Genomic DNA, 18302 nt, shown 5'->3' with positions numbered 1-18302 from the left:
CTAAAAGCGCAATAAATCAATAAGTAACCAAATACGTTCGAGACATAAAATTTTACTTCTGTGACAGTATAAGAGGTGCCGATTTAAAAATTAAACGATGTGCGTAGCCCCGCCAAATTTTTTTTGAAATTACATACTTTGAGAGCCGAACGACCGATTTCGGATAAATTTATTATGTGACATTATTCTCATATTCCTATATTATAATGCGAAAATGGGTGAAATCAGTCTATAACCCACATCCAACCAAAACTGTTCAAGCCCCCAAATACTGGAAATATTGACTTCCGTATGTATTATTGACTTTAGACCGAAAAAATCGGTTAATGTATGGAATATACAATTGAAATTCTTCTAGGTAACTTTATGATGCATTAATCGGCAATATTTGAGTTAAATCAATGAAAATGGCAAAGCGTGTTTTACTCATACCTTTGTGCCTAAAATAAATAAATTGGGCGAAAACTTGAGCTACCCCCCATATAACGAATATCAGGATTTTTAAAAATACGGCTAACTTTACACCATTTGATTGGTGATTGCATGTAAGGTACCTTAATGAAGTTAGCCATTTTACATATATTGAAGCTATTTTCCAGGCTTTGGTTCCTGCAAGTTGCAAGAGTATAAAATGTTCGGTAGCATTGGGCCCTTCTTTACTTATTTTAAAATTTACTTTAGCACCCTCAAGTCTTGCACCAAATAATATGAGAAATAATTCTCTGCAAAAATTAATTTGTTCAAAACAGTAGATTTTCCCTTCTGCCCATAAAATAACTTAAAAATTGTTACTAGATCAGTTCCATACCAACATTTATTTCCGGATGCTAGTTAGACAGTAATCAAACAAAGAAATGGTATACAATTTAAAAGGTTAAATAAAATTATATTTTTACAAAGCGTAGGATTAGAATATTGGGGTTTGTAAAAAATATTTTCGTAAGTACTGAATACTTTAGTTTTAAATTCTTTAATAAAAACTGTTAAACTTCAAATTTATTTAGCAAAGTTTTTTTAATAATATTATTTCAAAATATGCATAAATATGTTTCGTAAATATATGCAAATAAACAAATGTAACTTAATTTATAGTTTTAATGTTTTTAAATCATTACTTTTTATTACTTTCGCAAAAAGTAATATTTTCGATGCGTCGAAAGTACATACTGCGTCGAATTAGGCTTAGGAATCAGTGCCTTAGTAAGTTCCATAATCATTCCTTCAGATTACAATTAAAATATATATTGGATTATTTGATTGGCTCGGCTTTAGAATACAGTCCCAGGGGACTCTTCAGATCAAGAATATGTGTAGTTATAGCAGCGGGAACCTTATAGTTTTCGAGATACTCCCGTTTAAAATTAATTTTACACTTATATTTTGCACTTTTATATCCACTAACACTTCACTAATTCGATTCAACACATTAATTTCACCTTATATTAATTATATTGTATAATGGAAAAATAATTTTAATTCAACTTATTGTTTAATTATTTTTAATTAACAAAATCAAAAGAGTTACAAACTGTCAAATATTCAGTGTTACCAGACTAATATATTTTGCAAACCGACCAGAGTTCATTTTTTGCATCGCGGCCAAAGCAAAAAGTTGTTCTACATAAAAAAAAAAACTTGACACACCCCATTGGCGGGTAATAAAAAGATTTTTTTCGAGAAACAATTGTAGTTTGTAAAACTTCTAGAGAAAATAAAATTTACGTATAAGGCATAAAACACTTTTATTTTATTTAAGTGTAATAATTTCTTTATATTCTATTTATCTAGATTTTTGATTCCTGTATTTAGGGTGAAATCTGTTCTTTCAGTTCATTTCGGTGTCGATAAGCTAACACTGATTATTTGACAGTTTGCAAACCTTTAGTTGTTGTTAAATAAATAGAATAAATAAAATATTTATATAAAACCATTTTTGCACTATATAACGTAAAATAAATGTGTACAATCGAATTAGTGAATTGTTAGTTGATGTAAAAATGGAAAATATAGGATGCAATTGACTATAAGCAAATTAGTAAATTATATTTTACATAAAAAGTTAATAATTACTCCATAGTTCCACAGTTTACTCGTGTATATACAAAAAAAGCATGTGAAAGTCAATTTCAACAACCTGCGCAAGCGTATCCATTCGTTAGGCCAATGTAGTAGTATTTAAAGAAGCATGCAACAAACCTGCATTCGCCAGATTCACGCTAATGGGGTTCAGAGTTGTGATTTAATTTCGAGCAAATGTGTTGTTAAGGCGCGAGAGTTACATATATAAATAAGCCAGCAACAAACAGTAAAATTGATAAATTTGCTGGATTTCTTAATGAAATAAATGGCACAACCGGAAATCAGTAAAATTGTAATATAACACCATTTCCTTTGCTATCGCAAAAATCAAATTAAAAGTTACAAAACAAAATCATTTTATTAACAATATTTCCGAGAATCTGTATAAACTATTAAGCTATGAGGTTATTACCTTAATCAGCATTTAAGTAAATATTATGTATAAGCTTTACTACTTACTTTCTTGCAAAACATATGTAATAAGTATAATAAGTATTTATGATTTTTAAGCAATAATTCATTGCAATAGTAACTCCAATTATTATAATTAATAAAGTGAAAGTTAGTCTGATTCCAATATCCAAACCACCTGGTTCAATTTCTTTAGGGTAAACTCGGTACTAACTTCTTAAAAACGTTCGAACGCGACCGTGATATACTATAAAATTGGCCCAGTCGGTAGGATCCTTAGAAAGTATTAAAGATTCAGTGATACGAACCGTGTTCGAGAAACAGCAAACATTTTTTTCCCCTCCGGAAATCGTTATATCAAAAAGTTTTTTATAAATCCCAAAACTAATTCTGCGATTCTGTAGCCAACTCAGGAGTTGACCAGACCCTCCAGAATATAAATAACTATATAAAACAATCCGGATAGACGCAATAATCGACACCACCGAGGGTGCAGTGAACAATAATTGTAAAAGGAAAAATTTAACCAAAAGTTCAGAAGTGAAAACGACCTTAAAAATTAAAAGGCGTTAATTCACTAGAACAAGTTTAAAAAAAAAAACAAAAGTTTTTGTAAAAGTTTTTTGCAGTGAACACGTCTCAAAACAGAAAGAGCGTGAATTCACCAAAAAGTTAAAGTTTATAAAGTAAAGTAACCGAAACCATTAAAATTTAAATAAAATTAAATCGTCAAGGCACCGAGCCTACGATAGCAGGAGAAAAATGGAGCATGAACAGACTCAGATGGCGGCAGTCAACTTGGTAGAGGAGCTTGCTCGCAGAGAGCAACAGTTGGAGCAAATGCGGCAAGCTTACCTCGAACTAAGAAGCCGGACAGAAGGAAGCAACAGTAACAGACATGCACTCATAAAAACAGTAAACGACCTGCCGATATTTACGGGGACAGGCGATATTTCAATAAATTCATTCTTCAGCAGCATCGAATACCTACTATCAACAACGAACGACACAGAACTACAAAGGGAAGTGACGCGAACAATATATGTACTACAGGACCATCCAGGGAGAGGCGAAAACCACAATCATCAATATATGTACCTCAACCAGATAACTGTCAGCTGATAAAGGAAACATTAAACTGAGGTATCGACCCGAAGTAGAGCCACATCATCTGTATAAGAAGATTGGGAATCTTAAGGTAAGTCCCATTAATGAACTTATAAGAGAAATACAAAATATTAAATATAAGTCGGACGTAGTGACAGTTTACTATAGGGATGACAGTTACATTGACTTAAGTAACATGGACAATTTGTTAGTAAATACAGTAAAGGAGATGACTCAAGGAGTCTTACTAGATCAAATTTATAAAGAAGGGATCCTAAATGAAATAATGAGAATAATGGCAAGTAGAAGATTTGAAGATAGTAATATTAGGCCAGAATACATGAAATTTAAAATATAAGGAGATAGCTCAGCGGAAAAATATAGTAATACGTATCCGGATCGAGGACAAAGACATAATACAAATTATAGAAATAGAGAAAATCAAGGTTCATATAATCAAATATACGAAAATGATATTAGACATAATACATCAGGCCAATTTAAACAATATAATAGTGGAAGATTTAATAGTAATTATAAACCCTATTCAGGTAATTTTTAAAGACCACAAGCAGTAGGGAACCCTAGACCAAATTTTAATCAAAATCAACCAAATCAATATAAACCAAACTTTGGTCAAAATCAATCCAACCAATATAGACAGAATTATGGTCGAAATAATCAATTTAAGCAAAACCAAGGCGAACCGATGGAAATAGATAATATCCAATGAAGCCCTCAATTGGCAGGACACCCTAATTCGCAGTATAGCCAAGATCGCTTATACTCGAGTAGGCAAGGCCAGGTAGGAGTTTCACGAACTGATATAGCAAGAGAAGAAGAAGTTAATAACAGTATTTTTTTTATAAACCAGCCTCGGAATCATTACCTAACATAAAAATTAAAATTAATAAAAAGAATTATATCGCACTAATTGATACAGGAGCTAGTTTAAGCCTGATCAATAGCGAGATTGAAGATTTTCCAAAAATTAAATTGAAAAGCTCTTTAACATTTAGTACAATTACAAATGAGGATAAAATAAATTATGAGGTACATACATTAGCACCCAGAAGAATTTAACTTACCTAGTAACGCGAGAACAAGATGGAAAGTTACACTATTAAGAGGACGAAAATATGACTTTATAATAAGCATGGACATGCTTACTTTTCTCAATATGTATGTATATAGATATTGAAAAAGGGAAAATAGCTTTAAACCGAAAAGAAAGTACGATTTTAAATAAACTAAATGACTTAAATCAAATTTGTAATCTTGAAACTGTAGAGTTAAAATTGGAGAGATTAAACCTAGATCATTTAAATGAGAAAGAAAATAAAGAAATAATTAAATTGCTCAAAAGATGTTATATAATAAATTATTATTTAAAGACGGTGATAAATTGACCAACATGAAATTAAAACTACATCGCAGCAGCAGATTAATTCAAAATTGTATAGGTATCCACCTCAGCATGAAATTGAAGTTAGAAAACAAATTAAGGAAATGGAAGAGCAGGGAATAATCCAAAAAAAGTCACTCTAGATATTCAAGCCCGTTAATAGTAGTGCCGAAAAAAATAGATAATTCAGGTGAAAAGTAATACATAATTGTAATAGACTATAGAAAATTGAATGAGGTTACAATAGATGACAAAAAACCCCTTCCAAACATTGATTCTATTTTAGACAAATTAGGAAGAGCACAATATTTTACTACTTTAGATTTAGCGAAAGGATACCATCAAATCCTAGTAAAAGAGGAAGATCGTGAAAAAAACAACCGCCGTGTATTCAAAGTACTGATGGACCTTCTCCAATGTACTTAAAGCTTGCTTCATTGGAATGATCTTTATTTCTGTTTCTGAAATCTGTGCCTCGTCTTCACTGTCATTTCCAGCAAAACAGGTGTCCGCACAATTCTTAACGATATCGTCGACGGTTTGTTCTCCAGCGGTAGTTATGTCGTCGTCAATTTGAACGAAATCTTCGAAGCTCGGCATTAACATATTGGATTCGTGAGACACAAGCTTAGACCATTCCTCTTTGTTAGGTCCAACTTCAACATCATTTTCATCTGGCAGGTCTTGTTTATCTGTACTTTTCCAAAACCCAGCTTTCTTGAAGCAGTTTTTAACAGTTACGTCACTTACTAAGTACCATGCTTTTCTAGCAAATTCCATAGCTAGAAGTACGTTAATGTCAGGGCTACTGTTTTCTTCCAGATTCTTAAGAACATGTTTAACGACTTCTCTTCGATAAAAGCGTTTAAAAGTGTGAATGATGCCTTGATCTAATGTTTGAAGTTTACTAGTGGTGTTAGCAGGTAAAAACATTACTTTTACGTTTGCAAGTGTTGGTAAGTTCGTATGAGCAGCACAGTTGTCAATGAATAACACAATTTTTTTCGTTTTATCTTTATTTGTCTGTCAACTTTTTTCAGCCAATCTTTAAATAATGTCTTGGTCATCCAAGCCTTTGTATTATTGGCATAATCAACGGGAAGAGTCTTGACACCTTTAAAACATCTAGGTCGCTTTGATTTTGATGAGAAGTGGAAGTTTGTCCGTACCACTCATGTTTACACACTGGAGAAGTGTAAGGCGTTCCTTACTTTGTTTTCCTCTATGGCATTTTTCGCCTTTAGACGTAAATGTTTTGTCCGGAAGGCACTTGAAAAACAAGGCAGTTTCATCCGCGTTGTAAATATCGTCTAGTTCATACCCTTCTACAAGATTTAACAGATCTTCAGTCCAGTGGTTGCATACACTTTGGTCCACAGATTTACATTCCCCAGTTGCTTTTTTGAAAGCTATATCATGACGCCTTTCAAAACCCTCTAACCAGCCGTTGCTAGCGGAAAAGTTCTGGATTCCCAGTTTTAAAGCAAACTCTTTTGATTTTTCTTTTAACAAAGGTCCATCTATGGGAATGTTTTTATCGAGAGTTTGTTTTATCCATTCCAAAAGGCACTTCTCGATATTGGGAAATTCGGAAACTCTACTCCTCTTAATATTTCCATTCACTCTGAATTTCATTCCGCGATTTTCCGGATTCGAACGCATTCACTATTTTACGTTTATCACTTAATGACAGTACTTTTATTTTTCGTTTTCACATGATGCAGAGCAGAACTTTCCTTCGCAATTGATAACTATAAACTGAGTAAGTCCGACAAACAGGACGGTAAACAGGCACACGTGTCCAGAATGAAGAAGAATGCCATAGAGTAATAACATTTTTAGTTTCACGAAAAAGAATAGGTACAATATTGGTGAGAAAACAATACAAAACAATGGTCGGAATGCCATAGAGTAATAACATTTTTAGTTCCACGAAAAAGAATAGGTACAATATTGATGAGAAAACAATACAAAACAATGGTCGGAAGTTTCACAAAAGTTAAGAATGAGTCATAAAATTGCAGATGTTAAACTTGTAAATAAAGTTCGTCTCTCACTTATAGAGTCCAGATAAGTAGCAGTCTCACTTACGGAGGTCTATGAGACAAAAGGACTCTCTCTTACAGAGGTTTTTGTTTCTCACTAATAGAGGTTTTGGAAGCTTAAAATGACGGGTCCTAGCTATTACTCTCACTTATAGAGTTTTCTCACTAATTCAGTTCTCACTTATCCAGGTTTGACTGTATAAACTAAATAAAGGGTTATCAATGAAACAATTTATATAAAAAGCAATTAGAAGTTATAATGAAAGATGTCACTCAACAATAAAATGTACACCAAATAAGGTACAGCATAATGAAGTAGATTTAGAAATAATAAAAAACAATTTAATAGCAGCAAAGAATAAAATTATAAATAAATTAAATCAGAAAAAAGAAAACTATGAGGAAAAGAGAGAAGAAGGATTTATAAAAAATTATAAAGCTGTTAGACATAAGGAACAACCTAGATACAAGAAAGAAAAGTTAGAAAATATTCATTCTTCCAATATAAAAAGACCTTTAAAATTTACGGATTTGGATAGTGCGGACGGTAATAACTTTAACGACACAACATGGTGACGTGACAATAGATTTGACAGAAATAAAGGAACAAAACGGATTCATAGATTTACAGATTAGAGATCAAGCAATACCAAAAGATAGCGATATAATGCTACATATTATTGACATTCAGCAATTAGAAAATATTATTAATGCTATGACCGATAATATAATTTTGATGAAATTAGAGAATAAAGAAATATTGCAAAGAGAGTTGTTAGATATAAGGAATAAACTACTAACACTTATGACAGTTAGAGCTAGAAATAAAAGAGGACTGATTAATGCAATTGGCAGTATGTCAAAATGGCTTTTTGGTACAATGGACGAAGACACCAGACAAAATATACAAACATACCTTTTACAAACGAATGACTCATTTAACGAACAAATTAAAATAAACTATTATTTCTCATCAGCTATTGAACACTTAAAAGAAATTATTAAAAGTGACAGAGTAAAAATTGAAAAAGAGCTTAATTCGATAAATAAGCTTATATATGATGAATACAAACAAACTTTATATTTAGATCAATACACCAAAATTCAGTTGTTAAAAAGTAAAGTTGAACATATACAAGAAAATGTTGTGTCCGCTAAATATGGGATAATACACCCGAATATTTTAACTAATGAAGAAATTGTAAAATATAATATCGGTTATAATAATCTAAAATATCTACAACTAGGAACACTAATTTTAAATAATACATTTCTGTATTTGGAATAAAAATACCAAAAAAATTTTGAAGATGTACAAATAAAAAAAATTATCCCAATACCTAATAGAGAAAATAATGAAATACATAGATGCAAAAATAGAGGAAATATTTATTAACAGAAATAAAACATTGATATTTCAAGATAATAAATTATTAGAACAAATGAAAACAAGCAAACATCGTATTTTAAAAAATAATTGTAATCTTGTATAATTTAAAGAACTCGAAATAATACAACTAAATATAAAAACAAATGCAAACGTTTTAAAAATTAATAATACATGTAATCAAGAACTACCATTAATAAGTGGAAACTATGTAAAAAGGTTTAATAATTGTTCAATTAAAATTAATGACTATTATTTTTAAAATTTTGTTGAAGATATAAAAGAAAATATTGTAACCGTAAAATATAAAGACAGTCAGAATTTCACGAAAAAAATTGCTTTTGACGAAATTGAAGAAGAACATAAATCAAATATAGAAAACATTTTTAAATTGAAAATGCATACGAATGTATCACATATTTGTAACATATTAAGCATAATTATAATTCTGTTAGTAGCTACTGTCCTTATCAAAAAACACAAATATATAAAAATAACATAAAAAAAAAATTCAGAAGAATTCTAATCTGAAAGGGGGAGTAGTTACATATATAAATAAGCCAGTAACAAACAGTAAAACTGATAAATTTGCTGAATTTCTTAATGAAATAAATAGCACAACCGGAAATCAGTAAAATTGTAATATGATACCATATTTGTGATTTGTAAGCAATAATTCATTGCAATAGTAACTCCATTTATTATAATTAATAAAGTGAAAGTTAGTCTGATTCTTTAATTTAGTCTTTAATTTCTTTAGGATAAACTCGGTACTAACTTTTTAAAAACGTTCGAACGCGACCGTGATATTAAATTCGGGCGACCACTTTGACTACTTAACACTGCTGAACTTCTTTCCTCCGTTTGACTAATGTGAAACGTACAAGTGTTTGCACACATGATATTACTAAAGAGAATCCATACCCGTCTGTGCATACGCTTATTTATCTATTTTGGACTATCTGCATTTTGCAGGGTTGTCCGCCGCTCTGCCATCTCGTCTTGAATGCATTCGAAAGGGTTTTAAGTTGCTTGAAATGTTTAAAACTCAAATAGAAATTAAGTGGCTCCTCATTCATTCACTAACATTTAGCCTTGAAGTTACGTTCAGAATTCCTTATGATACTATTGATCTGCAATATTCGGTGTGCCTCTTTCAGTTCATCACGTTGCTGTTGCATAGTAATGGATACACATACGCTTAAAGTAAGTTGGCGGCAGTTCCATTTCGCTACTCATGTAATTATAAAGGCAAACAAAATAATGAACGAATCAACGGACAAACCGTTTAAGTCGATAGCTTCCTCATCTGAAGTTGCGTCATTGCCATGGATACGAGTATTTAAAATTTTAGCAACGTATTCATCTTACTCTATCAGACGATAAAATGACTCACCCCATCCCCTTCCTGAGCTTTGTAAAACCTAACCTACACTTAGTGGCCTGGAAGTGGGTTCATTTGTTTGTCGCACAAGCTAGGAAAAAGACAACATGCGATAGCGAAAATAGCTGAGAGGAAATAACAAAACAGCAAACGATGACAATTGCAAACATATGTCTCCAAAGCTGACGCAAATGTAAAGCCGCGCCCGCACCTTAGGCGTTCAGTGTACTCATCCAAAACATAGATAGCAACCAGCTAAGCAAATATTGTAGAACGCTTCGAGGTGTTGAATGGAATTTTAACCACATGTACAATTTGTATGAAGTGTTGTACGTATGTATGTACATATACACACCCGTAACTCTATATAAAACATTATTTTACCTTATTCTTGGTATTATTTTGATGGTTTTAGGCGGCTCAATTAGACTTCTTCGGCAAAACGAGTTTGCCCATTTTTCTTTTTCATGAATTTACATAAAAGCTTTTATTTGAGTGTTTATGCCAATGCTGGAATGCGAGTACTTAGCTGGTCCACTTTTAAAAATATGCTAGTCATTAAATTGAAAATTGTTCTTATTATTCTTTAACATAATTCTTATTGCGGTAGGCTTTTTACACCACACTCACTAGATAACTTTATGTTAATTACTTAAGGAGCCACTTAATTTTTTTAAGCAGTCATGTCAATATATTTCCGTGTGCGGAAATGTAATTTTTGGCAACAGAAATTTCAAACCAATCTTTTTAAAAGAAAAAATTATACTTTTGCGGTTCAATAAATCAAATTGAACAAGTACGAAAGGCTTAAGATCGGGTTCAACCGAACATTTTATTCTACGTAGTTATTATACAAATTCAGCCGGATGATCGAACATCCTGGTAATAGTTATATGGGGACTGGGTCAAGTTTTCGCCCAATTGTATCCGTTTTAGGACGTGCTACGTGTAAAATATATTCTGAAATTTTCATTGAGATAACTCAAATATTGGCGGATATATCCAGCATAAAGTCTCCTGGAATTTCAAAAATCTTTATATTAGGTATATGGGGGCTCAGGGAAGTATTGACCAGATTCAAGCGATTTTTGATACACAGAATTACTATTGTCAGGAAGAGATCCTCTCTAAATTTCAATTGTACTGTATATCTCACACATTGACCGATGTTTTCGGTCAAAAGTCAACTATAGATACTGGGGTTCACATATTCGGTACCTAGGGTCTTGAACAGTTTTGATTAGATTTGGAAATTTTTTGGTCAAAAGGTGGCACGCAAATTCATTACTTCTAGGTTTGTGTACTGGAAAGTGAAAGAATCAAGTGGAATTTAAAATTGTGTTGTATGGGAAAAAGGCATGGTTGTAGTCCGATTTCGCCCATTTTCACATTATGACATAGGAATATAAAGAAAACGCAATGCACTAAATTAAGTTTCGGTTCTCGAGATATGTGATTTCATCAAAAAGTGGGCGATGCTACGCCCATCGTCAAATTTTTACACTAGCTCCCATAAAGCCCTCTCATACCATCTCGGAGGTGAAATTTAATGTTTCTGGCGTATTTAGTTATTGATTTATTGCACTTTTAGTAGTTTTGAACAGTACCGTTATATGGGGAGTGAGCGGGTTATATTCCGATTTCATCTATTTTCACATTGTTGGTAGAAATTCTTATAATATTCTAGTGCGGCAAATTTGGTTGCTGTAGCTTTAGTGGTTTAGGAGATAAGCACATTTAACTTATTAGAAGGCGGGGCCACGCCCTCTTTTTAAAAAATTTTCTCCCACAGATGTCCCTGGGTCCTGCGATCCCCTGTGCCAAACTGCAGTTTAATATATTAATTAGGTATTTAGTTATGGCAGTTGATATGTTTTCGGTTATTGCGAAATTTTTTTTGTACTAATGAACCCACATACGGAATTTCATTAAGATATTTCAATTTTTACTCAAGCTACAGCTTGCATAGACGGACAGACAGTCAAACGGACTTCAACTTTTCTCGTCATCCTGATCATTCACATTTCAGCAAGACAATGACCCGAAGCATTCGGCCCATATTGTAAGAATGTGGTTAACTTATAACACCGCACACGTCTTGCCCCATCCACCACAATCTCCAGACCTCAACCCAATTGAACATATGTGGGAGGAGTTGGAAAGGCGGGTGAGAAAGCGGGCAGTTTGCAAACAAACTGGAGTTGAAGCAGGCTTTGTTAGAGGAATGGCACAAAATAACCCAGCAAACAACCCAAAAACTAGTATATTCCATGCAAAGACGTCTGGAAGCTGTAATCAAGCAAAATGGACTACCCACCAAATACTAATTAAATTGGATAAAGTTTTTTTTCTTTATAATTTACTGAGAGTGCCAATACTTTTGTGTCGTAGAAATTGCTTATTTTTTATGAATGTGAATTAAAAAGTATAATTAAAAATGAATTATTATAAAAAAATTTGTGTATGTGGTAGTTAATGAATGGATTTAACAAGGGAAAATATATTTACACTAAATAACTTATTAGTCTGCTTTTAAAATAGCCGAAAAATACAAAATGGTTGCTGTGCCAATACTTATGTGTGATCCTAACAAACGTTAGGTGAACAATACTATAATACTCTGTAGCAACTGGTTGCAAGAGGATAAAAACGAATATACATATGCGTCCTTCCAAGAGTTTGTATACCTCTACTGGCAACAGACATTTTAAAAATGTAATAATTATTGAAAAGTTTTGTAAATATTATCTAAGTACACAGGTGTAAGTCTTTCATAGTATGGAAAGATGACAACATGATGATGCGTTATACGAATGAACAAATAAAATTTTATACACTCGCACGATGCGTGATGGACACTTATAAAATAATAGTATTGTGAAGCTTAGTTATGGCATTTTATCAATTTTGGTTAGTGGCATTTTATGGATGTAGCAATATTCCGACTTGCAAACTTCCTGCATCCTAAATCATTTATACATATATAGTATTTGTATGTATATAGCTCCATATCTATCTCGATTAGTTTTAGGTGATGCATGCAATTGTTAGGTGAACAAATCTATAATACTGTGTTGCAACATATTGTATACTTTTTATTTAAAATATTCTGCATTAATATCTATACACTTCTGCTTTTAAGCAATTGTCGAAAATCTTTTAGCACACTGTTTGAGGTATCTCAAAAACATGCTTTCTGAACACATCAACCGTCTCGTCAGGCGTCTTTTACGTACGGGAATAAAAGAAAATCATTCGTGAGAAGTAAGAATTTTACAGTTTTGAGTGTTCAATAATGCAGTTATTTCAGCCGATCAGTGAGAACTCGCATTGTCGTTGTGAAGAGTGATCCGTCTTGGGCATTTGGTTTTTCACTTAGAACTTACTTTTCTGCTGTTTTCTCATTTTTAAGAGCTTTTATGCTAGCCTATATTAGTATGGTTACGATATGTCTAGTCTTTCCAACAAAAGTGGCAACCAATTGTTTGGGAGTCTATAGTGGTATGATTGCGACATGTCCAATCGTTCCAAATAAACAGACAACCAACTGCTTGGAAATGCTTCGTACGCGAACAACTTTATTTAGATTTCATTCCTCTTGAAATTGATGTTGCTTTCGTGCTCATACGAGTAAGTCCACGATTCACCACCTGTCACGATTTCTAAGACGTGTTTCGAAGCACAACTTTCGTATTTTTTTTAACATTTTCTCAACGACATGCATTTTTAAGCGATTGACAAATTGTGTGTGATCCACCAAAAATTATTATATTAAATATAGCAGTCTTTATTCAGTTTAATATCATGGTGGAAAATTTTCAAATCGTCCTTCTAATGTCATATTCTGCTAAATGAAAAAACACATTATACTCGTACATCGAAACGTGCGGGTGACATGCTCAATTATAATGTATAACACTGTAGTCAGTTCGTGTATTGGATAGAAGAAAGTCGCAAAAGAAAACGATGTGGGCCAAGTTTTGAGAATCTTTCGAGAACTTCTTCTGCAGTGGCTTCATTGTCATGATAAGTGTGCAGCAACTCCAGGCTGATCAATCTATCATGAAGAATGTTCGTTCTCAGTAAAGTTTTCATGCGACGAAGTGTCAAAAAGGAGTGTTCAGAGCTCGCGTTCGTCAGAGGAAGTGTGCAGAATATGCGAATAAAACTATGAATTCTAGGATATAAGTAGGTCTACATCGCAGTTCTTCAACGTTTCCAAAGCAGAAGTCGGTAACTTGCTGTCTTTTCACTTTTGCTTCTGTCCCCAATGGCACTGCCATTGATCACGTTCACCTTTGAGCTTCAAACGTTGCACCACGTTGTCATTATCCAAAAGGCCTTTGAATCTATCTATCAAGCAGTCAATAAGATTTTCCATTTCTTTGGTTTTGAACAACATACTTTTAACCAACGTATTTATCATATTTGATGCCTCTGCCAGAGCGATCGTTTCAGAAAGAATCACGCTGAGAGAATGAGTTAGAGATAGAATATCGCATGTGCAAAAAATCCCAATTATAAATTCAATTTTGCACACGGCTGCGATGAGTATCGTTGCTTTTCCGGATGTTTCCTTATTTTTCCAGTTACTAATTTTTCTATGTTAGAAAACTTGCAGAATAAACCGTGGAGAATGTATCAATCGAACATATCATAGATGGAGCTGAATGTAGCATCTATTTCAAGTACTCTTTCAAGCCGCGTCGCTTCAAATTTAGCAATGGATTGATTCTGGATTTCTGTTAATTTATATTTTTTCAGAGTAGACAAATTACTAATAAGTCATAGCCCTTAAATTTCCCCCATTTCTCTCCTCTGAATCCGCAGCTATACATATATGTGGATATGAATTCCGCGATTACTTTAACCAATGAAATTTCGAACCATATGTATATATATACTAATGTCCATGTGCTCATCTATTTATCTCTATGTATGTACGTATGTACATACACGCATGTAAATATAAACTTCATAAATTCGTAAATATGCAGAGCTTTGTGTAGCAAAGGCTGCTAATTTGATCGATGATATGGAGAAAATGTTGGCATAAAAACATATACATATATACATATATATATATATATATATATATGTGTGTATAGATATGTATGTGTATGTATGGTATATATGTACATGAAATTTACTCTTGGGCCATATTTGGTTGGAGAGGTAATTCATTAAAACTCAATTAATTTAAATCTCACCCTTTATATTGCATAAACCTGCATGTAGCGTTATGAGTTTAGGCAAATCTAACTACTAAACTTATCTAAAAATTAAACGCCTTTTTTGTATGTTCGCGCATTACGCCCGAACCACAGCACGGAAAGACATGAAAATTTGTACGGATATTCCTTTAGTCCTGGAAAAAATCAAAATTTGCAAAATCACCCTCAATTTCGCATTTTATGTCTATATATATAACTCAAGAACGGCGGAACCGATTTGGCTGAAAATTGTGATGGCATAGCTTCTTTCTACTTTCTATCGTTTTATGTTAAAAGTCACAACAATTGATAAATAAAAAATTATATTTCAAAACATAAGCATGTGTTCAATATTCTTGTAAAAATCATTACAATATTTTTTTTACTTCAAAAATTCAAAATAACATCAGACAGCTACTGGCAGGGTACAGTGGCTTTTGTATACATACACATACATATGAATTACAGTTACATATAGATGTAACTGAATACCGATGAGTTTGAGAAGTAGTTCTTAAGTGTAGTATCTGGATTTTAGCTGTCGATTCTGCAATTACATTCGATGAATGTTGGACAAAACATTTCCATATAGGGCGTGAGACGCGTCCTCTTCTGCTCTACTTCTGTACTGTTATTCACTATAACAAGAAGCATATGTATACATATATGTGAAACGATATACGATGCAGATGCAGAGACTGTGAAGATGTTACATCATACATATTTATGTATGTACTATTCCTTAAGTGATTTACGATGTCAATAACAAATGTAGATTGCCAATTTAACTATTCCATATGATATCCTTCACAACAAAGAGCGAGCGGAGCCGCTGGTTTAAACTGGTGTAGCTATAACACCATTTAACAACTAAAACTATTTAAATTAATTTTTCAAAAATTTTAAAATTTGAAATATAATTGATAGTAACATCAATGTTATAAATTCTTGTGATTAACATAGTCTTTATTTAATAGCTCTAGCTGATTTTTATCAAACCAGTTTCAAAATTTAACAATATTTATTGAATATGAAACGATGTATGACAGACGGCAGCGTTGAACCCTACTAACTGCAATAAGTATTGTACTATAAACAACAAAATGAGTATTGTTAAATACGTGAATAATGTTTAAAAGTTGGAAACTTTTTTGTTAAGGCAAAATAGGCTAAGAAGCGGTGAAGAATTTGTCACGTGCCTAGGGTGGTGAATTGTCTCAGGCCGGCCCTGTGTGCAACCGAGCATTATAAACTCAGACTTCTCTTTTCTCTTGAAGAAAACTCAGTCTTCAAGAATTAAAGAGGTGGAAATATTTTTATTTGAGTTTAATCATATTATACTACATACTTTCTATATATACTACACTATATTTTTTTATGTTAGAATTGTTGGATGGTATACACTGACATTACTAATTTTTAAACCAACTATGAAATTAAGCGAGACTATTTAAGAAATTTGCGCTTAAACTGATATATGAGTGTCTGATAAATCCAAGTCACATTACGTTTTAAATAAAATCGACAATATGTTTGGGTGCTTGTGGATGTACTAAAAAATTAATTAATTTTTAACATAAGACCACATTATTAGAAGAATAATAAGACACTTAATTTCATTAGGTATTTTCTGCATAATGCCAATCGTTGGTTCACAGCTTCTTCCAATGGACATCTAGAGACTTAAACAACTTCAGTCTGATTTCGAACAGTTTCAAAAGAGAGTTTCCATGACTTAAGCTAAGTTCTACACCGTCATCTATATAGGTATCTGATTTATATAATCTAAAGTAATTGATTTAATTCAATTTCAAACAGCGTGAGGTATAATATAACTTGCAAATGCCCCGCCCATTACAGTCCAATTGAAGAGAAATTGTTTATGCCTTTGTACTCTCTGAAGTTTTAAACGCTAAGTTTTCTAGATTTTCTTCCATTATAAGAGCTTAAAAATAATAATAATATACACCACTTGTAATCTTACTTTCAACTGGTAGGAATTCTACTAGTTATTGATTGTTCCCGAAATAGAATAATTAAAATTTCTTCGAAAGACATTTCATGTTTTACGATATTTAGGAATTGTTTTAAGTGTTTAGGCTTAATCCAACTTAATGCAGAAATTCCAATAAGTAAAATGAATTTAATTATATTGGAAGCCTTCTCGAAATCCGAAGCATCATAATCTTAAGCCATATTCTCTAGGCGCGCTTATACCTACGGTAAATATTGAGTTGAACTTTTCTTCTCAGTCCCGCATTGTATATGTACATTTCAAATTAATACATACTGGGTCGTTTCCATGGGTCTTTATTTTATGGAATAATTTTTTTTTATATTACGGCTTCGAATGAGATACTCAGCATACTCCACTATGCGTACTATAAATTTGTAAGAAACATTATTAAGAAAAATAAAGAAGCACATTAACAATAAACAAAAAGTTCTGTTATAAAGTGTTGCCAAATATGCGCAACGCCTGAAAACTTCGAATGCGTGGTAAAAGGTATACATTATTTCAACATATTGAACCAGCAAATGCCATTAAAGCCATACAAGATTGTTGGATTGTTCAAAGCTAAACATTCGAGGCGAGTTGTGACATTAGACCAATAAGTTAATTTCAGCTGTTCATATTTGTCAATTCTAGATGGATTATAGACCAATTATTTCATCAAAACTAAACCAGTAGATGTTTTAAATAAAAATAAATGGTAAGTATGTACTACATGTATCCGAAAATTCACAAAAAAATCTTTTAGTAACCGTTATAAATATTACAATAACAATATCAGATCGATATATTACATTTAAAAAGAATTCGACTCTGGCGCCACCTAGCGTTGATTTTCCTTTCCCTACAATTCGGACGATAGCATTGCGGCACAATCAGCTTCATACCGTTGATATATGTATGTATTATAATTTTTAAAAAGCGACAAATACTTTTTAAGTAAATATATTTGTGTCAAGTATTTAACAATATTATTTTATTTTCTAAAATATTTTAATAAAAAACCTATAACCACGGACATTGTTGTATGATTTAAAAATTTCCATAGAGGCGTGTCAGTATCCACTTTTGTATGAATATTAACCAAACTGCCAAAATCTTACTATATATCTTCTCCCTCTATCTCTTTTTTTTTATTAAGATCAATGTCATATTTTTTATAATTCTCTGATTTAGTGTAAGATAAACATACAAGAATACATTATATTAAATAGGTAAAAAATCATTAGTACATGTAACTGAACGAAGTATTACCAA

At 32.2% G+C, this 18302-nt stretch overlaps 2 protein-coding genes across 3 annotated transcripts in view; both read right to left on the bottom strand.

Annotated features, from left to right (window-relative positions):
* The window catches only part of LOC120781704, a 134518-nt gene extending 133384 nt beyond the window's left edge, over positions 1–1134 (bottom strand). The window contains exon 1 of one of the 2 annotated variants that reach the window (XM_040113931.1): positions 1116–1134. The gene's annotated coding sequence lies outside the window, so the exon portion shown is untranslated. The remainder of the gene's footprint in view (positions 1–1115) is intronic. The other variant, XM_040113930.1, reaches the window with a different exon arrangement.
* A 4216-nt stretch (positions 1135–5350) lies between these two features.
* LOC120781491 overlaps positions 5351–18302 on the bottom strand; it is a 41484-nt gene continuing 28532 nt past the window's right edge. Inside the window, exon 4 of the mRNA XM_040113716.1 lies at positions 5351–5719. Coding sequence (XP_039969650.1) covers positions 5351–5719 — 369 coding nt within the window. The remainder of the gene's footprint in view (positions 5720–18302) is intronic.

Source organism: Bactrocera tryoni, unplaced genomic scaffold (assembly GCF_016617805.1).
Source record: "Bactrocera tryoni isolate S06 unplaced genomic scaffold, CSIRO_BtryS06_freeze2 scaffold_7, whole genome shotgun sequence".
Classification (NCBI taxonomy): Eukaryota; Metazoa; Arthropoda; class Insecta; order Diptera; family Tephritidae; genus Bactrocera; species Bactrocera tryoni.
The sequence above is the reverse complement of the archived record's forward strand: the minus strand, read 5'-3'. Positions and strand labels throughout refer to the sequence as shown.